The following is a 27,431-nucleotide window of genomic DNA, read 5'->3' as shown; positions in this document are numbered from 1 at the left end:
AAATTATAATTAGTATTATTTTAAAATAGAATTTAAGAGCTCGCCTATAAGATTGAGGACTATCGCTGCTGCTACTGAAAAATAAATCAAATATAAATAAAAATCAAATTTAAAATAAATAATTCAAATAAAAATAAATAAAATTAAATTAAATAAAATAAAAATAAACAAAGATATAAATTAATAAATATAAATAAACAAACATAAATAAATAAATAAAAATAAATAAAAAAATTAATTAAAAAATATAAATCCAAACAAAATAAAATATAAAACATAGAAGCAATAATTATATTTGACATAGCAAATAAATTAATTTTACTTATTTATTTATTTATTTATTTATTTTTGTTTCATCCATTTTCAACGAATTTAATTAACTAATTTGTTTGATTTTACCTGTAAAATAATTTTTTATTGGATTAATAAAAAACACTTTAGAATAAATTATAAAAGTAGTATTGATTGTAAAAAAACAAGCTAATTAATTATAATTTTTAAATTTTTGGTTTATTTTTTAGAAATTATTCAGAAAAAACATCAGAAAATCAATTATAAATAGATAAATCTCTCTTATCAAAATTAATATAAAAATGTTTATTAGTAAAAGCACTGATATAATTGAAATAAAGGAGCTCGAAGAGTTGGATACTTTAAAGGATAAAAAATCCATTAAATAGCTCTTTATTAATTTTGCAGAGTAATCAAAGTGATTCGAAATATTGAATTAATTCATCAATTTTTTTAATTGGAAGGCGTAAGTTTATCATTAGTGGAGTTAAAAAGTTTGCTAAAACAGTGCATGAATTAAGCGATTTGTAGAAACTTGATCAACTGCATACATTAATATTAGACTTTTCTAAGTAAATATACTATAAAATTATTTAGAAATGCATTTTATGTCTATATATCTAAAAGAAATGAGATAGGCTCATATGGCTGTGAAATTTTAGTCAAACCAATGAAAAAGCTATATAGAATAAAAAGGCTTCATATTAATTTGCAATGGTAAATACTTTTTAAATATACATAAAATGAACCTGCTTTCTAATAGGAATGATATTACCTAGTAAGGCACCAAATACTTGGGATTTGTCTTGGGGTGCTTTGAAAATCTTCACGAATTATACTTAAATATGTGGGGAAATGATATTGGTAATTTAGGAATTCATAACTTTTTTAAAGGTATGGATATTGCTTATAAAAGTTCAGATATTGATTTAGATTCTTTATTGTAACTGAAATATTTCTAGTGTATGTAACTTAATATTTAAATCCATTTTAAGTAAAAGCAAAAAGAAAAAGAAATCAAACAACAAATGCTAGATTACTGATGATTCCTTGAATCAAGATGATTCAACTATTTAATTATAAGAAAGTATTTTGAATAATCAATCTTAAGAAGAGAGCCAAAAGGATACAGAATAAAAACTAAACTAACATGAATGTAAGGAGACTAATAATGAAGAATTTAAATAAGAGGAAAATGAGTTAGAAGAAGAAGAAGAAAATGGTGATAATAATGAAAATAACAATGATGAAGAAGAAGACGATGATAATGATGAGGATTCTGATGATTCAAGCAGCAATATTCAAAAAATAGAAAAACTTTATTCTGATAATTATAAGATCCTTGCACAAGGTTTAACCAAATTGCAAAGACTCGCTTTAAATTTTAAATTGTAATATTAATTAAAAATATAATTAATTAATTTGATGTTTATCTATTAAAAACCAAAAAATAAGTACAAGAATATCCGATCTTGCTCTTAGCTTTATTAGCAACTGCTTGAGTTGTGCAAAACAGCTCAAGGTTTTAGATTTAAATGTTTCAAGCAACAAAATAACATCATAATCAATAGGCGAGTTTGCTTAATTTTTGGAAGGGAATGAAAAAATTCAAGAGTTAAAATTAAATTTTAAAGAGTAATTTATTTATTTATTTATTTATTTGTTTTACTTTTTTATTTATTTAATTAAATAAATGAATGAATAATTAAGTTACTTTAAAAAAAAGTAATTGCTTGTAAGCTGTAGGAGTACAAAAACTTGCATAAGGCTTATAGGGCTTGAAATAATTAACTTCTCTGAAAGTAAATATACAACAGTATGTGTTACTTTAATTAAAGATAATTGTTTTCATTTACAAATTTTTTCAAAAGTAATAATATAAAAGAAGCAGGAGCAATTGCTTTGATTACAGCAATTAAAAGTTGTGAAAAAATACAACAGCTGTCTCTTGGATTAGTCAGGTTTTTTAAATTACTTAAAATCAATCTTATTGTTTTGTATGTAAATTAGTAATTTTATTTAGGACAAGGCTGCTTCTTACATTTCTATGATAATTAATCCAAACCTAACAAAACTAAAAATAGGATTAGGGAGGTAGTTAATTTTTTAGCTAATTTTTATTAACTATTTTGCTTTTTTATTATTAAAGCAATAACATTTGGGATTAACCTGTTTAGTCAATTATGGAGAGTATTAAATGCTGTTAAAATATGGAATAATTGAATCTTGACTTTGGGAAGTAATTATGATATTAAAAAGTATTCATTCATTATAAAGTTTTATTTATATTTCAAAAAGTAATGCCAGTCAGCAGACAAAAAATTCTTTGAACTTAGAAAGTGCTTTGTATATTTCTGAAGCTCTTTTACTTTTAAAGAACAGTTTAAAGAAGTTAACTTTGAACCTGTTTTGGTAAAAAATGAATAATTTTAAAAACCAAAAACTCAAATTAATATTTATTTTGTTTAAATTTAGGAATAGAATTTAATCAGAAGGCTGTAAAAATTTAATCAATGCAATATTAGGTTTAAAATACCTAGAAGAGTTAAATTTAAATGCTAAATGGAATCGCATAGAGGAAAATTATGGAAGAAAATCAATAATACCACTTCACTCTCTAACAAGCTTGAGAAAGATTAAGCTAGAGTTTGGGATGTAAGATATTTTAAGAAATATTAAAATAAATACTAATTAAAAATATCAAAATAATAAATAAAGAGACAACTGGGCAGAAAATAAAGAACTTACTAATAAAATTAATTAGCGTAGAATTTACAAAAGATAGTTTCTTTATAAATTATTAGCCACAAAAAAAAGTTAATATCAAGATAAATTTAGGTAGGAAATACTTGATGAGATGCTATTAGAATTTCTTTATGTTTGAATTCAATATAAAAGTTTCTTTGTTTATTTTGCTTTTTGTTATCTTTTTTTGTTTATTTGTTTTTCATGCTTTGAAAATAAGCCAAAAAATTACAAAAAAATAACATTTTTTAATCATGGATTTATTCTTAATTAATTAATAAATAATTCTTAGAAAATTGAATGAAACTAATTAATTAATTTGTTTATTTGGGTTTTATTTGATTTTTATTTAAATTTCAAATTTTTTTCAAATTTCAAAATATCTTTCTTTCTTAATTAATTAATTGATATAAACTATTCTTAATTAAAACTTTTCAATTTGTGAAAAGAAAAATAAGAAAGATACAAGAAGAGTATCTATTTTTCCATTTATTTGACGAAGAGAAACACAGGACAGAGACAAGAGACAACGAGACAGGATATTTTTGGATAGATGGATATTTGGATAGAAAAAGACAGGAGCAGAGAGAGACAGGAACAGACACAAAGAGACAGGAAGGAATGATTAATGGATAGACGGAGACAAATGATCATATTTACGATTGAGCAAAAAAAATACAATTAGACTGAAAAATAATAACCTTAGCTATATTTGAGGATAGTTAATTAATGAATTAATTAATAGCTAAGCATCAAGTTTTTAAAAAATTGGAACGGCCGAAATAATTTTATATTAACCTTATATACAAGCATGTGTACAATGTTACATTTCATTTCTAAAATAATTAGAATGAGATAAGTTTTTAAATTGGAAACAAACATCTTAAAGGTGAGCAGTTTAACTTAATTCATTACAAATGATCATACTTTAAATTGCTCACTATATGGCATGTACACTATGTCGGACTATACGTATCTCAAAGGAAATAAAAAACCAACACGATGAAGAGATTGAGCTTTTGCATAGAGATTTTTTTCCCCATTTTTTTATAAATTAAAAAAGATAAACAAAAAATAAATTTAAAATTGAAATTAAAAAGAAATACAAATAAAAATTAAAAAAATATACCTAACAGAAAAAGATAGATAAATAGAAAGATATAAAAAACTAAATAAATTAATAAAATTGACAATTAACAGATTAAATAAAACCACATAAAAAATCAACCATAAATAAATAAATTGACAATAGATAAAAAATAAAAAAATAAATCCAAGTACTTAAACATGCTTTTTGGTAAACACAAAAGTTAAATTATTACAAAATTTAAACCATTTATAGCATTGATAAATTTCGAAGCTTTATCAATAAATAATTTAAGTTTTAAATGAATCTATTTTAAAAGAAATTAGATCTTTTAATTTTTTCTTTCTCAAAAAGCTTAAAAGAAAGTTAGTTTTTTTTCTTTGAATAATCAAAAGATATTCAGTCAGTTTAATCGAAATCTTTTAATATATATTATCTTCATTCATTCACCTGTTATATATATTTTTTATTCAAGTATTTATAGTTTTAGTCTATTTTACTAACAAAATTAAAACTTTTTTATCTTTAAATTATGCAAATAACAACTTTTATTAATATGGATGCTAGTTTTATTTGATGAATAATAAGCATAATTTATATACTTTAGCTTCAACTTGTATTGCAAATTGAGTTTAATATTTGTATTAGAATTAGTTTCTATTTTTCTATTTATTTTTTTTAATATCGAATCTTTCGATCCCAAATTCAAACATTGGTATAAATAGTAATATTTTATAAGTAATGAATTCATTTATTCAAAAATATATATAAAATCACAAAGACTTTTCCCCAAAAATATTAAATTAAAAAACAAGCATTTCCTAATTTCAAAGATTTTAAGATTAATTAAAGTGGCTAGCTAACTGACTGACTGACTAAATAACTAACTATATTATATAATTAAAGATATGAGTGAATAATATTTATTTAAAAAATCATAAAGGTCATAGATAAATTTATTTTTTCACTCATAGTATCTCCTTCTTCGAAAGAGTTAAATCTGAAGAAGATTATTACACATTTGTAAGCTTTTTTGATTTTTTCTACTTTTCTCTTGAAGTATCTGAAACAAGTTAGCAATTTAAGGATTTTTTCAACCACAAAGCTACCTTTTTTAATAATATATAAATGTTTTTTATTTATTTTACAGCTTAAAACCAAACATACACACATGTTACTCAATATCAATCTTTAGCGATTTGTGATTCTTACTAAATTTTTACAATCAAAATTTAGTAATTGATGAATGTTACAAGTATGCAACAAACAATTAGATCATATATCTTCCTAAAAGGAAAATTTTTAAATTAATATTTGATCTCAATAATATTTATTTTTCTATTTTTACAAAAAAATTGTAATTAAAGCTAAATATATTTCTTTATTTGTTTATAATTAATTAAATTTGCATAAATTGTTATTCAATATTATTGAAAAAATATATGATACAACAGAAGAATTATTTCAATAATCTAAAAGATGTAATAAATTATTTTTTATGAATATTCTTAAAAGCTTTTATATTTATATATTTAGTTTTTAAACTATTAGCTTTATTCTGATTCAGTTCTCAAGATTTATCTAGGGTAAACCAAATTTCTTATTTTTAATCTTTTTCTTAATCCTGATATTTTAAGTTATTTACAATATTATTTTTCAAAAAATTTTCTCCTCTCTTTTCATTTATTTATATGCAAATGAATAGGTTTTTAATTATTTTAACTCATTTTTTCATTGATTATTATTTCTTTCTTTCTTTCTTTCTTTATTCATTCATTCATTCATTCATTCATATTTTTTTATTCATTTTTCCTATAATAAACTATTTAATGATACTTTCTTCTATTTTAAAAAGGTTCAAAGATATTGATTTTGCAAGTGTATAAAAATTAAGTTTTACTTTAGTAAAGTTCACTAATCTCTAAAATTTATTTCTTGATCTTAAGTAAAAACGAGTTTATTAATTTAAAGGAAAGTGAGTATGTCTGTCTGTCTGTCTCTCTGTATGTTTTTATTTTTTACTTCAAAAGACATTGATAATTTTAAAAATATTTTATGCTTAATTTTGGATAAAAAATAATAATAAATTACTTACTAAAATAAAATTAAATTAAATTGATAGGCGTAGAGGAGAAATGTAGCAAATTAAGTTCTGAAAATAATAATTCTGAGAATGAATTGGATTAATTACACATCAAATTTTGATAGTAATAAATTAATTTAAACTTAAAATTTGCGATGAGGAACTTAAGGAAAATATTTTAAAATTGTAAAATCTATGATTAAAATATGGTTTATATGATTTACCCAGTCAGCAGAATTTCAATACGAGGATTATTTTTTCTAGATCGAGATAAGCCTTTTAAGTATTTAGGATTACTTATTAACTTTCAATGAATAAATATAATAGAATAAGATATCTAGATTCTATTGACTAAAACTGATAGGCACATTAATTTTGGTAATAAAAATCATATATTAATTAGTAGATAAGATACAAGAATACAAAGTAAATCTTATCTAGAATATTGTTTTTTTTGATATAAAGTGAATTATTGTTGAAGAGAAGAAGTAAAATTTAATACAATCAAATACTATTGTGCCCTCAGAAATAATAATCCAGTATGAGAAAAATATACTTAAATATTGTCTTTACTTAATTTTTATTCGTTTATTATAAAAATAAGTATTTTTTTAGTATAGTGAGCAGATCATTGTTATATGTGAAGATGATTTAGAGAGAAAAAGATAAAAAATGAAGAGAAAAAAAAAATGATTTTTAAACAAAAATAAATAAATTGTATTAAATAAATAAAAATCAAATAACAAATAATTCAATTATAAGACTCACCTTTATTAGCAATCATTTTTGTAGAATTTAGGGTAATAAACTCTTATAATTTAATCATTAATTTATTAGTTTTTTATTTGGTTTATTTTCTTTTTTATTATGATTATACTTTTTTCCTTCTTAATTTAATTTATTTTTAATTTTCATCTTTTGCTTCAAACATAGATTCATTATTTATCATTTTAATTTTTTTTCTTCATTTTTACTTTCTGAAGACCTAGCTAGCTAGCTAACTGACTAATTATATTTTTTCAATATTTAAAAAGCCATAATTAAATTGGCGATGAAGGTGCATCTAGCTTAGCTTCTGCTTTAGTAAACTGCACTAATCTCTTAAATTTAAAACTGGATCTTGGGTAAAAACATTGTATTTTTTTTTTTTAGGATTGCAATATTTTTAATATAAAATGAATTTACACTAATTTCGTCTTTAATTTATTCATTTTTCTAATATTGTGATTAATACTATTTTTCTCTTAGTTTAATCCATTTTTTAACTTTCATCACTTATTCTGAATATAAATTTATTTCATATTTTTTCTTCTTTTTTTCCTTCTAACTTCCTTATTATTTATATATTTATATTTATTTATTTATTTCTTTATTTATTTATTTCTTTGTTTATTTATTTATTTATTCTTCAATGTTTAAAAAGTATTAATAAAATTTGTGACAAAGGTGCTTTGTGCTTAGGTGATTCTTTAGTAAACTGTACTAATATATCAAGTTTGTCATTTCTTCTCAAGTAAAATAGTTCATTTTTTAATAATTTTCATTTTTTTTATATAAAGATGATTGTAAAACTATAAAATTCTATTAGTTTTTTAAAATAATAGTTTTATTTGATTTATTTGCATTTTTATTGTAACAAAATTTTTTTTTCCTATTAATTTAACTCATTTTTTAATTTTAAACTTTTAGTTTGATTATTAAATCGTTTTTTATTATTCCATATTTGTTCTATATCTTTCCTTTTAAAAGTAAATGGCTAATTAACTAATTATATTTTCTTAAATATTTAAAAAGTTACAATAAAATTAGTGCAATTAGTGTATCATATTTAGGTAATGTTTTAGTAAAATGCACTAAACTCTCAAATTTGGAACTTGTTCTTAAGTATATACAGTTTATTTGATTTAGATTGTGATTTTTTTTTTTATAAAAATGAATTTAAAACAACAATACTTGTTTATGTTTTTTATTTGGTTTATTTGCTTTTTTTTGTGGTAAAACTTTTATTCCTTTCTAAATTTAACCCATTTTTTTATTTTCATCTTTTGTTTTGGTAATAAATTTATTTTTTATTATTAATATTTCATTTTTTCTTAAAAATAACAAGCTAACTAACTAGTTATATTTTCTTCAATATTTAAAAAGTTACAATTATACTGAAGATGATGAAAGTATATAAGAATTAGGTTCTGCTTTATCTAAGCTCACTAATCTCTAATATTTAAAACTTGGTCTTCGGTAACAAACATTTTATTTAATTTAAATTGTCACTTTTTTTAATATAAAAATTAACAAAAAAACTCTTTTAATTTATAAAATTATTTTATTTGATTTATTTGATTTGTGATTTAATTTTTTTAAATGTTAATTTAGCTAATCTTTTAATAATCCTGCTTTAATATTTATTTATTTCTTATTTTTTCATATTTTTTCTTCATTTTTCCTTCTAAATAACTAATTGTTTATATATTTTTTCTTCAATACTAAAATAGTGAAAATATAATTAGAGCAAAAGGTGCATCAGACTTAGGTTCTGCATTAGTAAAGTGCTCTAATCTCTTATACTTATTTCTTGATCTTAGGTAAAAATAGTTTATTTGTTTTGGTTTGTGATATTTTTAATATAAAAATAAATTTAAATTTAAAATCTTTTTTAATTAGTTTATTTATTTAAAATCTTTTTATTTAATTTATTAACTTTTTTATAGATTTTACTTTTTTTCTGTTAATTTTAAAATTTCGCTTTGTTTACAAATTCATTTCTTGTTTTTTCAAGTTTTTCTTCATTTTATCCTTCTTACTTACTTACTAATTATTTTTTCTTCAAAAATAAAAAAGGTGGAATTAAATTGGTGATGAAGGTGCATTAGGCTTAAGTTCTGCTTTAGCAAATAGTACTAAACTTTTAATATTAGATCTTGATATCTAGTAAAAACAGTTTATTTACTTTGATTTGAAATATTTTTTTAAATAAAAATGAATTTAATTCAATAAAACTATTTTTATTATTTATTTGCTGAATATTCTAATTCTTTTTTTTCTCAATTCAAATTATTATATTTTATTTTAGTAGTTTTTCTAACTAATTTTAATTAGTAATTTACATTAATTCATATTAATAGATATAATGAAATGGATTCAGGATACTACGAATCAATTAAAAAGTGTCGTAAATCAAAAAGATTAATTCATTTTTATATGAATTGATAATAAATAGTGAATATAAGATAAAAAAATTATTTTAATAATAGTGTTATGACATTATATTTTATATTATTTATCTTTATAAAATAATAATTTTACTTAGAATTTACTTTACAATTAATTATCTTTATATTGAAAAATATAATAATTTGTGAAATTATAGCAAATTACTCTAAATTCTCTGTAAATCTTGCATCTATCTTTTATCAATTTTGCCCTATTTCAAAAATTAAGATTAATATCACATCCTAGTTTTAAAGTCTATTTATTATTTTTAATAATACATTGTGATTACTATCTCACATCTGGAAATTTTAAAAAGTACTGATCATTTTCTTAGAATAATTACTTTTTCTTGATTTATTAGTATTAAGATGAGAGTATCTAAAAAACGATTAAGTTAATCTCTAATTATATTAGCAGGAGGAATTTCTTTTCTATATCATTGAGTATTTTCACCTTCGTTTTTATCATATATTATTGCATATATTGCATATGAAACTATAGTAGTAATTTATCGTTTTAAAAATCCTTATAATTCATTACTCTTCAAACTATTTAAAAATATTGATTTTCAAATTTATTAATAATAATGTATTTAATTAATTTTCTTTTGAGTTTTAATTAGGGATATATTTAGTATTAGTACACGGTTGAAGAATAACAGAAATAATATAGATTCTCTCAGACTGTAATTTATTTTAGATCAAATATTATTAAAAAATTTCTAGCTTGAAAAATTATTTGATACCATAAGTCCATTTTAAATTATTTTAATAAAAATAGAAAAATTGCACTTAATGATTTGTAAAAAGATTCTTTAAATTAAAAAAATGACAAAACTTTTTATTGGTTTAATCAAATAATATTAATCAATATTTTTATTTTAAATTAACAAAATTAATTGAAAATTAAATAATTTATTTTTAAAATAAATAGAAAAGGAAATCAATTTTATACAGGAAAATATATAAACAAATAAGATATAATATAATTTAGAATTTTACATGAATTTTAGTAAGAAAGTAAGTAAATAAATAAATGAGTAGTTAATAGCAGATTTTGAATCAATATATACATTTTTCTATTTCTTATTTCGAAAAATTACAATTTTTTTTGGTTAAAGTTAATAAATGATCAATCTTTCTTTAGCAATCTGAAAGTCAATCAATCAATTAATCAATCAATAAATTAGTTATTTAATAAGGTATTAATAACAAGCTTGGAAAACTTTTATATGATATGAGTTTGAGGTTCATCTAACCCAAAGTATCCATCCTCTGAATCTATAATAGCTTCTTTTTCAAGCTTTGACTTTAATTTTGATTTGAGAACTATTTCTATTACACCAATAACTGGTTCTTTTTGTTCATCTGAACCATCACTATTTGTTTTATTTATTAAAGGAATAGCATAAATTGGTAGAAGCGATGAAATATCCACAAGCGGGTTAAAATAGCTGCTACTACGAATATCATGAATTATATATGATTTTTTTTCTTTTGCTACGATACCTGCCAGACCATGTTCTAAAGAAAACTGATCTTTTTGTTAATTTGGTTTATTGTAGGAAATCAGATGATCATTTTCAACAAAATAAAAGTGTGAATTATCTATATTAAATAACTATTAAACCAGCATTTTTACTTTTTGAGTAAAATTAAATCTTGTCTTTTACTAACTTAGCTATTCGTATGAGTTAAAAAGCAAAGTATTATACCTGCAGTCGATATCAAATATCTTTTATCATAATTAATTTTATGTTCATAAAATAATTTTTTAAAATTTCAAATATTTTAAATTAAAAAATAAACACTAAATTTATGATGAAATATTTTTATTAATTAAATTTTTAATTTTACTTTTTAATTTATGATGCTACTAAAAATAGAAGTAAGGAAATAGCTGAGTATGATTCCATAATATTCTTCATCGAAGCTAAATATTTCACTTTATGAGTTACTTATTTCAAGTATTGCTTTTACTTATTATCTTTCTTTGTTGCAAAATACTGGGATGAGTAGGGTTGAATTGACAAATTCACATTCCTCTCTTTGATCTTTTTAATAAAATGAAAATTAATAGATAAACCTTGAGGAATTTTAATTTGCTTTTATTTTTTGATTTTAATTGTTTTAATATTTAAATTTAACATTTTTTTACAATCTATTTTGTATAGCAAAGGTTTGTTTTGAGAATTTTTAGAATTAATTGGAACTCTTAATAAAAATGTATCGTTGATTAATCCTTTATTTAGCAAGCACTTGGAAGTAACTATATTTCCACTACCTTGCTCTGAGAAGGATTAGAATATGCCACATTACTTGTCTACTACCCAGAGATTAGCTCTCTAAGCACTAAAGATAGATGGAAAATGTGTGCTTACATGGACTGATAGATCTTCAAATGTTTCTAATGTACTCATATTGTATGCGTGATTAATAATTTGATTCAATTTATCACTTAAATCTTTGTATGAAGTCAGCTAAGAAGTAATGAAGTTAACCATTTACTTTTTTTATTCAGGATTCTCTAAACCTAAAATCTATCTAGAAAAAGCATGTGAACCCAACTCAATAATATCTGACATTAAAATAGATTGGTCAGATCTTAAACTAACAACTCTGAAATTTAAATTCTGGGGAATTTTAAAATTCTTAAGCAGTTCAATATCATCTATTTCATTAAAAAATATTAATAACAAGGACTTTTAAATAAATTAGTGTTCTGATCAGCTCCTGACAAATAGGTTTCTGATTAGAAATTTTAAATATATTAATAATGGCAAAAATAAAATCCTAAAATTAATAACTTTTCTCAATAATTTTGAACTAATTTCCTCTCTAATACCCTACCCTACTAGGTCGGTAGTTGATAAATGTTTAGTTTATTTACAAAATTTATTCAATTAACTTAAATTATTTTCTTCATATTAACTCAAATAAATTAATATTTCGTAAACGGTAAACTTAATTAATTTTTAAATTCATTTAATTATTAATAAAAATTAATCTAATTTTTAAATTTTTATTTTATCCAATTCAATTTGATTAATTAAATTTCAAATCTCTTATTTCCAAATGAAAAATTAATTAAATAAAATATTTTTTATTTTAAAAGTGAGCAAATAGTATTTAAATTAAAAGCAAAATTGCTTAAACATATTGAACTTTAATTTATTAAAAAGCTTTTAATTTCAAATAAACTTCAATTCAAATTAAAAAAATTGTTTTAAATTAAAATTATTTTTTATTTACAAATTTTAGTAAAATTGTTGAAAGTTTGTCAATATTACTAATCAAAAAGCAAAGTTTTAAAATAAATTTAAAATACCTTTTTAGAACATAGAACTTAGCTTGTTTTCTGTTTGTTATGAGGGAGGATTTTAGACAGGAGTGGTTTATGAGTTAAAAGCTGGGTTTTGTTTCATATTTTCCATTTTTTTATTGGCCCTAGCTAAATGAGAGTTGAGCTTTTTAAGTTAGCCTTATAATCTATCAATATCTTAGTTCTTATGATTCAAGTCACGCTTTAAAGCTTCGTTTTCTCTCAGTAACTCATTCAAGGTCTATCTCAGCTTGTCATTAGGGTTTAGATTGGTGTTTATGTCATTCTCGAGAATAAATTCAACTCTCTTTTCTAAATTCGTAACTTTTTTTGAATTTACTTGGGCTGACTTCTTTTCTATGTTCATTTGAATTAGCATTCTATTGTTATCTTCTTAGAATGTTTTCACTCTATTTTACAGAAGCTCTATCAACTTTTGCAAGTTTATATTTTTTTCTTTGTAATCTGAGATCGATTTCTTTAGCTAACTTATCTCTAAGTTCATTCTTTCTATTTCTCTGTTTTTGCTGCCTAGGTTTATTTCATTTTATGATGCACTCACTAAACTTTAGGAAAGTGAGAATAGAGCATCTCTAATTTTAGCTAGGTCATTAACAGGCTATCCTGTTAATATATTTAAATTATTGTTTTAGTTTAGGATCTGTTAATTATTATTTGCTATTGGGGTTGTATTATCATAATAAGAAGAATTGACACAATTATTTGGACTTTGTTATTAATCTATTGATTTGGGGTTACTCATGACATGATTTTAATTTTGCTACATTGGTAAGGGAATATCTGCATAAATCATTTCTGCTAATTCTTTTACTCCAGAGCAGCGACTTGTCAAAACCCTAAGCATTTCTTCTTCCCTCTATATAAGATTAACAAGTATGTTTTTTAGAGTTGTTAGATCAACATGTTGATAGTTTTAACATAGCTCATTAATTTATTGTTATATTAATGTACTTTAGTACATTGAGGAGCCCATTATCTAGTTAGTAAATGCGTTTGATTGTTGGTTTTTTTAAAAAATCGCAGTTGCTATTTCAGGAGATTAGTTTAATTACTAATAGTTATTATTAATTTGTGAAAATACAGCTGCTTAACTATTTGATAAGTTCTACATATTTTTTTGCTTTCTATTTTGCTAAGAAGAAAGTTATTTAGGCTGATTAGGTGATGCAATTTGAATGGCTTCAGTCTAAAAATTTTCTCTTTGATTAAAGTAATCTTCTAAAGCCATTCCGTCATAGTTTTACTTTTAAAACATTTGACAAAAATCATTCTATGATAGAGTATTACTTTTACTTTTATTTATATTCTAATTTGCTTAACTAACAACCTAATTAGTAGAAAGGTAGCCATCTTTTAATTAGTAATTCTTTTTTACGCCATTCTAGGAAGAGACGTCTCTAGAAGCTCTACTTTTGTTTTAGTTGAATAAAAATCCGTTAGTTTAACTCATCGTAAAACGATCTGTGATAAATCCATTATTTTTTTATAAATTCATAGATCCTGCTGCAGTACCTGGTTTATTTTAAGAGTTCTTTTTTCTCATAATGGTATCTCTGCTAGATATCAAAAGAGATCTATATGAGGATGTGCTATATTAATCCTTACCGAATGGCTAAGACAAGTATGCACTTTTTGTTGGAGTATTCGCTGTTAATAACTATTCATTGCTTTACTTTCTATTGACTAATTGCTGTTAAAAGTTATTTTTATCTTGGCTTTCCCTATTTTTATTTGAAACCTAACCTTAGTAAATTTAATTTTCACTCATCTTAACTTCATCCTGATCAGCAGAATAAGTTGCTTAATTAAACAGAATGGGCTAACTGATAGTGGCACTTTTATTGCTTTTCTTCATATTATTTTATTTAGTATATTAAATAAATTTTTATACACTTTATTTACTAACTTATTTTATTAAAGTCTAAACTAAACTAAAAAGAGTTATGCAAAACAGGCAAAACAAGTATTGTTTTTACTTTGTTTTAGAAATTCTTTGACTAAATGACTGACTAATTAAAAAAAATTATTATAAGCCAGCTAATAATTGCTTTTAAATTAGTTATATCCATCTTTTACTCAACTTTTTCTTCAAATAAAGTTGACACAAATAAACGCAAAACTTAGAATAAAAAAATAAGTTCATAAATAAGTCATTCATTAATATACAATTACTTTTAGTTTTTTAACGAAGTATCTTAACTTCTAAAATAAAAAAAAAATTTAATTGTAGCTAGTCTCTTTAATTTAACTAAGTAAGTTTCTTTACTGAAAATAAAAAAATAATTAAAATTTAAATGAAATAAAACTATTAAATAATATAACATGTTAACATTCATGTATGTATGTAGCCTTGTAAAAAGCAGTACCGTAGGGTACTATATATATTTAATTATAGCAAGTCCCTTTATTTTTCATTTAAATAACTACTCTTTATTATATGATTAACAATTCAAGAGTTTGCTAAATAAATTAAATGAGGAATATCTATTTTTAACTTGGTGAATTTAAAATATAAATTGCTATTCTCATTAAGCTTTTATTTATTTCTTTATCATAGCTATCTAAATTTATATAAAATATTTAACTTTAAATTATTTTTACTTCTTAGGAAATGAATTTTTGAGGCAAAAAGATTTTTAAAAATATATTAAATTATAAAAAAAGACTAAAAATTCAATTAAAAATTATATTTCGGATGAAACATTTTTTAAAAGCTTAAAAATAAAATCACCTGCAAGTATAAGGTTACCTTTCAGTGACTAGATCAAAATTGTTATATTTTTATTTATAGAAATAAATTCTAATTAATAATCTATTTTGACATTTTTAAAATTTGTTAGGAATTAAATTTACCAGTTCGTTCTTTATTTTTTTAGTACTATTTGATTTTTATTTAAAATAAGTATTAGATAAAACATACTTACAATTAAAGCTGAGCACATTCTTAATATTAATAATTTATTAAGAAATAGAATTTATAAATTATATTAATAATTTTATCAAATAAAAAAATATTTATAAGTACTTTTTTGATTATGAATATCTAAAATTTACAATTCTTGCTAGCATTTATTGCAATTGTTACAGTTTACTTGTTTTTTAACTTTAAAACTTTATATAAAATAGTTTTGTTAATAGCTTGTTAGCAAAATAGATTTAAAACAATTTTAAAAAGAAGTTAATAAGAAAAAAAGTTTTGTTATTATAAATAGAAAATTTACACATTTCTTAAGTAAAGCTAAGTTGAAGAGATTATTAGAAAAATAAAATAAATAGGTTTACAGAGTATTTATTTTTGATAGATATTTTTAATACTTTAATACTTTTTAGTTTGAGTATAGGGTAGTATAATTAATTAATATGTAAAAAATGCTTATTTATTTATAGTCATAATTATTTGAAGGTTACAACAGATAATTATTAATTATTAAATTTGCTTTTATATCCTAGAAATATAATTTATTGTAAGGCATAAAATTTTTATAATTTATAAAATAGGAATCAAGCAAGAGTAAGTAAGTAAGTATGGAAGCAGAATATTTTTTGATATTCAAATAATCAGAAACATTAAAATTGTTTTTCTTTTGGGATAGTATTAATAAATAGTCAATTTAAAATTGAGAGTGAATTTATTCATTTTTGTTATAAATAATAGGTTACTGCAAATAACTAATGATTGGAGATGGCATTCATTATTAAATTACGTAGAATTGTCAAAAATATAATTTAATGCAAATTATAAATTTAGTTTGTTTTTATTTGATATTTGGCTAAAAAAATTAATTGATTAGAAGTATAAAAATTATTTAATTACAATTACAACTAGCTAAATGGGTTTAATACGATAATAACAAATTGTTCTATTGATAAAAAGCTATATTCGGATCAATTTATTAGAATTACTATTTTTATTATTCTTTCCCGCAATTTGGGATTAACACAAACAAAATTACTTCTTTTCCTCTAATCTCTACTATAAATCTATTATAAAACATTGAATTTAGTATAAAAGCATTATGTGTATCCATGATGCTTAAGAATAGAACAAGTACTAATTTAAGATAGAAAGAAAATGTTGAATTAAATTACAATTATTTTAAATGCCAAATAAAAGAAAGATAAATTTATCTGAAATACTTTAAGTTGAATTATTAATGAAATTGAGGCCACACAAATTAAAATAGTGAAATAAATTTTAGTTTACTTAGATATCTTATTTAATTAATTATTTTTACACTGACATAATTTTATCAATTTATTTATATCAAAATAAATGAATAATTTATCCCTCTCTTTTTTATCTCTATTGAGCACCTTATAAATATAGCTAGCTACAATAAAACCTGAGGGATAAAATTATATTTGCTTTTAAAATACTTCTCTTGAAAATTAACTTCAATCTAAGAAGTAACTTTGAATATTTCAAGAAGCGAATTTTAGGTAAAATTTTTTCAAATTAAAAAGGTTTGAGGATGGATTAGTGGCTTTCATTTATTTAGTAATAATAACCTGTTTATATCTTATATTTGAGATATATTGTTTCTCCGAATCAATGAGTTGTTAATGAATGGTAAAAACTAATTCCTCTATTTGTCAAATAGGTTAAGTTTTAATTATATCGCATGAAAAAAAATAGAAAGATATACATGGATTACATTGATTTTTTAATTCATTAAAAATTGAAATTTATCTATCTATCTTTGTATCTTTCTTTTGTTGCTGGGGAAAACAAACAAGAAAATTAAATAAATAAATATTTTTTATTGATTTCAAATATCGATGGTCTTTCTGCATATTTCGATCTTATATTTTGTATAATAGTGTTTGTTGCTGTCATAAAAATTAAATATCTTTTAAATTTTACATAGTATAACTAAATGTTCTAGTTTTCTTCAGTAAGCAAATATTTTTTTTATCAGAGTTAATCATTCAATTAAGTAAAAAAAAATGTATTTTTAATGAACAACAGTAGAAAACATGAAAGGTTTTATTGAAATTTGATTGAGTTAATACTTTGTTGTCTCATTTATAAAATTTTATAGCTCTATTAAATTAAATGATAGTACAACTATTTACTAAGATGGTGTATAATTGTTTAATCACTTCAAAGTATTTCTTGTTTTAAAACCAAGGTCAATAGCAAGCATAAAGGGATGCTCCTAATTTCTCATCTTATTTAAGTATAGATTACATCTAAATAAGTAGAAAAGTGTATATACTAGTTATCAAATGTAAAAACTGTAACTTAAATTCGTTTTGAGGTTTTGAGATTGTTGAGATATCACCGCAAATGTATGGGTTGGTTGATGGTGATGGTTTATGAAATTAATTATTAATTTATGAAGATATTTTATCGAAAAATAATCGAGCTTTTACTCTTTTTTGCAATTTAATAAATTAAAAAAGCACTTGTGGAAAAAAATTTGAAATTAAAAAATAAATAAAGTAAGGAAAGGCTGTATTGTGGGTAAGAAAGTGAATGAAAAAAAAAATTAACTTAAAAGAAAAATTTGATTTTGAATAGAAAGAAACTATAGGAAATAAATACAATCAGTCTATAAATCAATATAAATTTGAAAATGGCGGTTATACAATTAGATATTTTAAGTTAGTTTTTAGTTGTTTTATTTACTATTTATTCATATGAATAACTAATAAATGTAAATATAGTAGATAAAAATTAAAAGAAAAATACAAATAATGATAAATGTTTATATTAGAAAATAGTCAGTAGTTTATGGTTGATTTTGTTTATATATTTATTTATTTTTTTTATAGATAAATCTAAATACTATGTCTGCCAGCATCACTTTTTGGTTAATTTTTATTTTAATTTTCACATTAAGTAGACTGAGTGAGTCTCTTAAAAAGAGCTCAATGTCTTCTATAAATGAGATGGTTTCTATTTAAACTAACCGCGCTGGTTAATATTTTATGGTAGTAGCTGCTTATATTTTTTCTATGAGCTTTGCAGTAGCTGGATTTTTTGCTGATCCATTGATTGTTTCATGTTTGAGATGTGTATAATCCAGTTATTGAATATTCAATAACATTTTTTCTGAGAGATTATATGATTACTTTGGTTAATATTACAAGTGAAAATGCGAATGAATGAGGTAACTAGTACTATCACTTAGCAAAAATCTATTTTAGTATAAGTGTTGTTATAACTAAAAAGAGAGTTATACTTTTTATTTAATAGTACTCCTTTTATAGTAGAAAGATTTCGATTTCAAATAAATATATTTATTTGCATGCAAATTTACATTTATTTATAACCACAGAAAAGGAGATTGTTATTTATTTTCCTTTTTTAATAATCAGGATTCAAATATCTTTTGAAGATATAGTTAAAACTTAACTTGCATCAACCAATAGATATGATTTGCATTAGCATTAATTGAGCCTAAATTAAATTTAAGAGCAATTTTAATTAGAAGGTTAGCTTTTCTCAAAACTTGATTGAATTTACTTATTTATTTTTCAAAATATCTTTCAGGAATTAGCAGCAAAAATTATTAAATGAATGAATGAATATGTGTATATGTCCGAATGGCAAGTCTACAATTTTTTGATGTTGGATTATTTATGATGAGTTTTAAATAGATTTTTTTCTATAATAAATTATAAGGTTGACGACAAAAATTAAAGGATTTATCTATAATATTTTTAATTGAAATGGTAGTTGTTTATTTATTTATTTGTTTGTTTGTTTTTTTGTATATTTTGTTATATTTAAAGTAATTAACTAACTAATTTTATTTATTTATTTATTTTTAAAAGGTTTTCAAAATGAAAAGTGAACTCCTCAAGAGTGCTTGAAGTACTTCATGGAGACCCAGTTCATGTAAATAATAATGCATGTTACAGGTAAACTAAGAGGGATTAAGAAGCAATAATATTTGTCATTTGTTAAGAAATCTATTAAATTGTGAGTAGTAGGTTGGAGGAAGGGTGCGAAGAAGATAGAAAAGAGAGTGGAGGTGAAAAAGACTGCTGCAAAGGTAAGGCAGAGATAACCAATTATCATAGATACGTTTTAGTTTTCTTCTGAAAAAACGTTACTGTTGTTTCTGTCTTCGTAATTAATGCAGTGGCCATCAACTGAAAAGAGTATATCGCTTTTAAGTTTGATAGGAGCGTTTTGTTGGTATTCTTCTTCTTATAAAATATTTATTTAGTTGCAGGCAATGTTTTCTTCGATTTAATTGTTGATGGAAGAAGTGCTGTCGTGTTTGCAGGAGTTGTCACTTTCGTAATTTTCGCTGCTTGAATCAGCAGATTGGTCTAAAGAAGAATTATTTAAACTGCTGCTTTGGTTTTCAATGTTTTCAAGTGAATAATTGCATGCATTGAAATAGCTCTTGATTTTTTTAGATGGTTCAGATGGAAGATAAACTCTATCGCTTTTGTTGCGCTTCAAAGATCCTAACTCGGGCAAATTCATTTAAGCGGCTGCTGCGATATTCAAAAAAATATTATTAAGATCGGCATTGAAATTATTGGGGTAGATCAATTCACTTTTGCTCATTCTTGTTTATTTATTTATTTATTTATTTATTTGTTATTTTAATTTTGTTTATGAGTGAGTTATCAAATATTTAATAAATAAGTGAAAGTTTTTATTTTTTTTTGTTTATTTTTCTTTTTGAAATAATTAATCTTTTTACTTTTAATTTGTTTATATTGTTTTTCTGTTGTATATTTTAATAAAGAGCCAAATAGGCATGCATGCATTTATGTAATACAAACCTATTGATTTTATTTCTTCCTTTATTTACATGCTATTCTGATTAACTCAGGCGTTGCTTATATGTTTGTTTCATTCAATTCATTAAAAACTAATTGATTAATCAATCAATCCAATCAATTTGCAAGGAATTTTTTTTCTTTTCCTTCCTTCCTTACTTTATTTCTTATTTGCTTTCATTTTGTTTGGCTTTGCCTTCAAATCATAATAAAAAATATTAATAATTTGTTAAAGAGAAATTTAATTATTTTTATTTATTTAAATTGATATTTTATATCTAATATTTTTTCGTCAAAATTTCTTTACTTATTGGCTTGTTTTTTTGTTTGATATCAGCTTGCTTGCTTGCTTTTTGTCAAAACCTAACTTCCTTGATTATTTTAAGAATTGGATTTTTTATCAATCTATCGATCAATCAATCAACCCTACTCTATATTTTACTAAAATTTAGATTAATTTTTAAACTGATTAAAATCTAATCCTATCTCAATGAAATTTTGAAAAAAGTTTATTAATTTAATTTTATTACATCATTTCCAGTGCATCATCAATGTTTTTTATGATATAAAAAATTGAATAAATTTAAATTAAAAATGGCTTTAATTACCTTTTACATACATTTTAGTTACATTTAAAGTATACTAATTTGATGAAATTTATAATTAAAAATATTATTTATCTATTTAATAATTTAAACAAGTAATTCAATAAGTATTTCAAATTATTTTATTTCTTTAAGGTTAAGTGTGTTTGTTACATATTAATAAACATTTATTTAGGCCAATTTATTTTGGAAATATGACATTTTATCTCCTAAATACATATAACAATTAATTCGTAATATGATATACACAGCAAGATAAATTGAAGTCAAAGGCATATTTTTGCAAAACCTTATTACCTCTTATATATCGTTGATTGAAGTTTTTCTTTTAAGAATAAACATAACGTTAGTATAACTTAGGTAAAGAAATGAGATAAAATGAGTACTATTTATTTTAACCAGAGAATGTTTGATTTAAATGCTTAATATTCAAAAAAAAAAATCTATTTCTAAGAAAATAAATTAATAATAACAGCACATCAAATGAATTAAATAAATAAAATATGCTGCGATAAATATTTGATCAGTCAATTTGTGATTAATAAATATCTTTTGTAAAAGACAATAATTTATTTGAAATTAATGTAAAGAAATGGTGAATCTTTTAATTTCTGACTCATAATTAAATTTTCAATTTTGAATTAAAAATTAAAGAATATTGGTTTTATTCTCTTCCACAAACTCTAGCCTAACAAAAAGATAATATGTATCCAACAATTTTTCTATTCCTTTAGATAGATATGTAGAATTATTTTTTTTAGCAAAATTTTTGCTTAAAAATAAAGGCTTTTTTAAATCTAGTAAAATAATTTGAAAAAATAGTTCTTATTCAAGCTCTCTAATTCTATTTCATCGAGCTTAATTATTCTTAGTCGCTAACTTAAATTTTAACCTGAAAGCAATTAATGTGTCTCAGCTCTATTTGATGAAAATTAAATTTTAAATTTTTTTTAGTTTCTATTCTTAAAACAGAAACGATTTCAAAACTGAAATAAATCTTCAGCTTTAATCTATCATTAATAATTTGCGTTCTAATTTAAGCAAGCAGTAGAAGTATAATTAAGAAAAAAATCTTAAAATTTTATACTATTTTCTTCGTTTCTTATTTAACATTATTGATAGTTTGTATTTTTTAAGCTCAACGCAATATATAAATCCTCAAAAAATGGATTAAACTCAAAATAAATTATACTAGAAACAATCACTACTTTCAGTTAACTTATATGTGGTTCTAGAAAAGGTCTAACAAAGAAAATAGTAAATTTATTTATATTAAAATAAATAAATTATAATAAACTGAATTTTATTTAAAAACATAAACTTACTTTGCTTTCTAATTTAATATAAAGAAAGTCTATATTTATTCAAAAAATATTAAAAAAATAGCAAATGCAATAAATTCATATAAAAATGAAACAAGAGTAGTGGTTGATGACTTAGCCATCAATCTATCAATGTATCTATACATAGATTAAAAATGATTTTATTATTTATAATTGTTTTTATATTAAATTATTCTTAAATCGCTTTTTTAATTGTGTTAATTTGAACTAACACAATTTAAAATATTCTTTCCTTCCATTTATAGTAAATAATTAAGCATAAGTAGACTTTTTGTAGCACCAAAAAATCAAACTCTGAAAGCGCTCATTTTATTTTTGTTAAGCAAAAGAGATGTTATATTTGGGGTTGGTCTAGAAAAGGTTCCAGTAGAGTTTGGTCTGTAATTTATAAAAAAGAAAGTTATTAGCTAAGAAGGAATTGAATTTTATTAAAAATGTAAATATTTTAAGAATCAGTTTATTTTTCTGTAAGCATGTTTTTATAAATATTTACAGAAGATAGTTGCAGTTTAAATACTCACTCAAAAATTTTAAATTACTCAATAAACATTTTAATCAAAATTATAATTTTCATTTAGAATGTTCAATTTTGCACTTACAGTTAATCACAAAAAAAAAGAAAGAAAGATAGATAACTCAGTCATTCTTTTGAAATGTAGTTGAAAGAAAACTTATTTAAAAATGACAAAGCAATTGAGTCTTGAAAAAAATACATTTTACTGTAAAGCAAATAAAAAATTTAAAGAAATTCAAAATCGACTTTTGGAGTTTATTTTATGAGAGTTTTTTATTTATTTTTTGTAATAAAATAATTGTTTGTATAACCTCAAAGAATAATCAATAAATAAATAAACAAAAAATTATTGTTACAATTGGCTTTTACTCAGTAAATTAAATTGCGAGTTAGTAACAATTTAATTACTTTACAAAAAGCTTTTTTGCTTGCTTAAAAAGCGTATTCTAACTATCCAAAGAAAATGGAAACAATTGTTAATTATATTGTTGGCTAAAAAAGTATCTAGATTTATTACCTCCAATTTCCTTATGTAATGGATGGTTTAGTCTTCTTTTATGAGGGTTCTGGTAAGTCTCCTTCAGCAATATACTCGGGGAATTAGGAGAATGTTTTGTTGTATCCCTATTCAAAAATAAATTTAAAATTATTTAAATAGAAATTTAAAAAGGGTGAATGTGGAATTAGTTATTACTTGTTTTGGCTTATCTGCATTCTTAAAGCACTTAGGATGGTAAGCAGGAGGATAGTTATAGCTCCTCTTTCTTCCCTAATAAATATAAAATTAATTTGGTTATAATTTGTGGTATGTAAAATATCTTTGTTAGTTAATTTGCAATAGATCCAATCATTCATTAATCTATTTTATTCTTATAGAAATTTTTTTCTTGATAATACGATCATTTTAGGTTAAATATTTATTAAATATATGCAATTAATTTTCTTTAATTTTTTGTATTAATTTATATTAGTAAATCTCTTTTTCTAGTTATTGCTACAAATAATACTTCTAATGGTTGTAATAATAATCAAAATTAGCATTTTCTCAAAAAAATTAATTAATTTTTTTCTTTATCATTTTTCATAAAATATTAAATTTTTTCTTTAAATGGGCATTTTTTCTAAATAAAATGTTTGTAAAGTTTGATAAATTGCTAAATGATTAGAAATTTTTAAAAACCAATAAATATTGTTTCTTTAGCTGTCTTTTTTCTTATTTAAGTAATGTGTGGTCTCTAATTTAAGGAAGAAAATAAAATTTTAAATTAAGATTTTAATCCTTACAGCTGCTAAAAATAAAATTTTTATATCTTAATTTAGAGTTTATATTAATTAGAGACTCCACAGTATTAATTTAACTTTCATTAAAATAATTATCGTATTTCAAACGAGTTAATTTGCATATTTTGTTAAAACTACAATTAGTTTATTAGAAATTAGTTTTAAGTAGAATTAGAATTTTTACCTCTAATACATTTCTATCAAGTCCATATGTTATTCTATTAGAGTTAAAAATACCTCTGCCGTGTTAAGTGCTGCAAAAAGGCTTCTTCAAATCTAAAACTCTACTCTTGTGCTCTAATCTCTCTTGCTATTTATTAATTTTAATTAAATTACATCTGCTTGCATTGAATATTTAAATAAGCATATTTATCATACCACATCCATTTCTTTAGCTCTATGGAAAGGATCATTGCTGTAAGTAACAGGATTGAATAAGTGACCAACTGTAGTATTACCAAGTCCTCTTTTGTTAGGGTTTGTTAAAAAATTCTTTGGTCCTGTGATGATTGTACCTAAAGTTATTTAAAAACGAACAATATAGAAATTTTATATTTTTTTTAATTATAGAGATAAAATTATATCTTTGGAATTAATACTTATTAAATTCTATTATGATTAATTTCTATTCTATCTTCATGTACACTTAAAATTTATTATGATGTTATAAATTATTTTGATTAAATTTGAAACTATATTTTTAATCATTTTCTATGTTTGCTTTCTTAATCTTAATCTCATATTTAATTAACAAGTTTACAATTTCATTCTAAGTTAATAAATATCTACCGTTAAATGGAGAATTTAATTAAGTAAAATTCATTAAAATATTTTAAGTTCTTCAGTAAAAAACTAAATATTTGTATCCATGAGTTTGTTTATTATTATTTTGTTTATGTTTTTTAAAATTATTTAAAATCTTCATAATATTTTTGAGTAAATTAAATTTTTTGCAAAGTATTTTTATTTTTAAATTGTTTTCTTATTATTTTTAAAAATAAACCATAATTTATTACTAAAGAAAATCATTATCAATTTAAATGATTTATTTTCTTTCGTCTATTAAATTTGTCATCTTAACTTGTTTCATAAATTATGTTTATTTTAAATATTGATAAGCTTTTAAAAGTTAAATAAATTATAAAGGATTTATCTATCTCTTATTTATGATTTTTATTTTATTTTAATCATCATATTTCTAATAAATTTATTTGTATATGTATCCTCCCTATTTATTTATTTACTTACTTACTCATTCTATTTAGAATGATAAAATATGATAAAAATCTATTGATAAATTTAAAGATAGCACAAAAAGATAAATAAACTTCTTTTTTATAACTCGGTTAGATTTTGTTGTTTGCTTTTAAATTAGTCTTAAAATCTGAAACTTTATAAATTGCTTTTTAGGGAGTTATAAAAAAGCTATTTTTTGTTAGTTAAAAAATGTTTATTTTGTTTATTTTGAAAGTGGCTTCAATTTATTGAATAGTTTTCCATATTTGTATTTTATCTATTTAAAATCTTTTAGAGATAAGTTAGAATTTGAATTTTCTACCATATTCATCACGAGTTCTGTATGTTTTGTCATCAAAATCTTTCATATGTTCATACAAACCTCCTACCCTAAAATTATAAATAAAATAATAAATGAATTTTAAGCTAAATTCAAAGAATATTTCATTTAATTACATTGTCTTTTTCACATCTGTTGGCTTAAAAGGCTATACGTGGGGAATACTAGCCACTCTTTACTAATCTGTAATTTATTTTGTTCTGTATGGGTCTTTATATGGATCACCTATTTATTTTTTATAATTATATGCGTGCTTATTTTTTTAGAATTTACCCTACAAAATAGACGAAGGAACCTAAAACAAAGAAGGCTCTACCATTCTTTATAACTTAGGGTTAGTGTAAATATTTCTAGGACCTCCTGTTGCTATAGAAATAAAAATTGTAAGAAACAAACTGTAAAATATGATCATAAAACTAATTTAGTATTCAGATCCAATCTTTCAATCTGATAATAATTATAATTATATTTTACATGATGGTCTTCCGGATTTATTTGTTCCATATAGAGAAGGCTATAATAAACATTAACCATACTAATCTCTTAAATATTTTAAAAAGAATCTTTAAAAAAACAGAATATTAAATAGATAGAGTTTAATGATACAAAATTGTGTTATTTATTTTAAAAATTTCATCATCAAAATGAATGAATTAAATAAGCCTCAAAAAATTAAGTTAAAGTGTATAATTTACTAACAGTAGTCAGGTTGAGTATGCAAATTATGTTAATTCTATCCACCTTAGCTAAATGCTGCCTAATAAGTGCTTCTTGTTGTCATTCCGCTATACTAAAATACTTTGTATTGGAAAAGATTAATTCAACGTTAATTACTATTTATTTTTTTTTAATTTGCTGCTTTGAATTGAAAATAGGTGATTAATACTGCAGCAATCTAGTTGATTTCAAAAAATAAATTCTTATTTTTAGAATTAGATGTTTAAATGTATGGTATTACTCTTACTAGTATCTTAACTAAAATATTTATAAAAATATTTAATTTGAAACAAATAATCTCAAAATCATTTTAAATTCATTTAGCCTATCTTTTACATAAAAAAATTACTCACTTTATAAACAAAAATAGCAAAAAAAAAATAGACTAGCCTAAAATTAGAAAATTAGAACAATAAAAAATTATAATAATTTAATGTATTTGAAATATAATTAACTTTAAAAATTCAGATTTAAAAAAAATCTTAAATGATAAACAATTAAAAATAAATAAATAAGCTAGAAATATTTTAAATTTAAGTGGTGATCATATTTCTTTTGGTATTTTGTAATTATCACAACAAAAGAGGTAAATAAATCATAATTAATGGATAAATTTTTATAAATTAAACTTAAATTCTGAATACAATATATAAATAAATATTAAACTAAAAAAAGAGAAAATGGTATTTCTCAATATATTCATTGATTTCATGAAAAATTTTAATGTTTAATTTTAGATATTTAAAATATATATATAGAGTATAAAGTACATAATAAAAAAAACCTTATATTATTTTAAGAAATTTAATTCCTTTTATATATATTGTTGTAAGGACAGTGAGCCTTGAAAAAGACAGTACCTTCGGATACTTTATATATAATATATAC

The 27,431-nt window shown here is 21.8% G+C and overlaps 7 protein-coding genes across 7 annotated transcripts; 3 read left to right on the top strand and 4 right to left on the bottom strand. All coding sequences in view use genetic code 6, as the record gives it.

Moving 5' to 3' along the window:
• Positions 1-446: 446 nt before the first annotated feature.
• TTHERM_00264930 (hypothetical protein) lies at positions 447-3,258 on the top strand. Its single transcript, XM_001009143.2, has 13 exons — positions 447-700; positions 756-863; positions 919-1,008; positions 1,055-1,234; positions 1,287-1,682; positions 1,747-1,926; positions 2,018-2,107; positions 2,163-2,252; positions 2,302-2,385; positions 2,441-2,530; positions 2,590-2,703; positions 2,767-2,946; positions 3,010-3,258. Exons 1-13 carry the CDS (start codon positions 594-596, stop codon positions 3,173-3,175), a joined length of 1,875 nt encoding a protein of 624 aa, XP_001009143.2. The 5' UTR covers positions 447-593; the 3' UTR covers positions 3,176-3,258.
• A 780-nt stretch (positions 3,259-4,038) lies between these two features.
• On the top strand, positions 4,039-4,428 carry TTHERM_000264929 (hypothetical protein; the record flags this gene model as incomplete). Its single annotated transcript, XM_012795914.1, has 1 exon — positions 4,039-4,428. The coding sequence occupies one exon, from the start codon at positions 4,039-4,041 to the stop codon at positions 4,426-4,428; it is 390 nt and encodes a 129-aa protein (XP_012651368.1).
• Positions 4,429-5,912: 1,484 nt separating this feature from the next.
• Positions 5,913-6,318, bottom strand: TTHERM_000264928 (hypothetical protein; the record flags this gene model as incomplete). Its single annotated transcript, XM_012795913.1, has 2 exons — positions 5,913-5,965; positions 6,024-6,318. The coding sequence occupies 2 exons, from the start codon at positions 6,316-6,318 to the stop codon at positions 5,913-5,915; spliced, it is 348 nt and encodes a 115-aa protein (XP_012651367.1).
• Positions 6,319-8,041: 1,723 nt separating this feature from the next.
• On the top strand, positions 8,042-9,408 carry TTHERM_000264927 (hypothetical protein; the record flags this gene model as incomplete). Its single annotated transcript, XM_012795912.1, has 5 exons — positions 8,042-8,090; positions 8,352-8,444; positions 8,699-8,788; positions 9,045-9,134; positions 9,329-9,408. The coding sequence occupies 5 exons, from the start codon at positions 8,042-8,044 to the stop codon at positions 9,406-9,408; spliced, it is 402 nt and encodes a 133-aa protein (XP_012651366.1).
• Positions 9,409-10,589: 1,181 nt separating this feature from the next.
• On the bottom strand, positions 10,590-14,613 carry TTHERM_00264890 (hypothetical protein; the record flags this gene model as incomplete). The annotated part of the gene is made up of 4 exons (XM_001009139.2): positions 10,590-11,150; positions 11,273-11,469; positions 11,574-12,086; positions 12,744-14,613. The coding sequence occupies 4 exons, from the start codon at positions 14,611-14,613 to the stop codon at positions 10,590-10,592; spliced, it is 3,141 nt and encodes a 1,046-aa protein (XP_001009139.2).
• Positions 14,614-19,566: 4,953 nt separating this feature from the next.
• On the bottom strand, positions 19,567-20,289 carry TTHERM_00264860 (transmembrane protein, putative; the record flags this gene model as incomplete). The annotated part of the gene is made up of 1 exon (XM_001009136.3): positions 19,567-20,289. One exon carries the CDS (start codon positions 20,287-20,289, stop codon positions 19,567-19,569), a length of 723 nt encoding a protein of 240 aa, XP_001009136.1.
• Positions 20,290-22,742: 2,453 nt separating this feature from the next.
• On the bottom strand, positions 22,743-26,607 carry TTHERM_00264850 (hypothetical protein; the record flags this gene model as incomplete). The annotated part of the gene is made up of 10 exons (XM_001009135.2): positions 22,743-22,833; positions 23,487-23,593; positions 23,664-23,738; positions 24,435-24,560; positions 24,629-24,765; positions 25,809-25,876; positions 25,943-26,051; positions 26,100-26,192; positions 26,301-26,368; positions 26,522-26,607. 10 exons carry the CDS (start codon positions 26,605-26,607, stop codon positions 22,743-22,745), a joined length of 960 nt encoding a protein of 319 aa, XP_001009135.2.
• Positions 26,608-27,431: the final 824 nt, after the last annotated feature.

Source organism: Tetrahymena thermophila (genome assembly GCF_000189635.1).
Source record: "Tetrahymena thermophila SB210 genomic scaffold scf_8254788, whole genome shotgun sequence".
NCBI classification, from domain to species: Eukaryota; Ciliophora; class Oligohymenophorea; order Hymenostomatida; family Tetrahymenidae; genus Tetrahymena; species Tetrahymena thermophila.
This window is presented reverse-complemented; position numbering and strand designations above follow the sequence as displayed.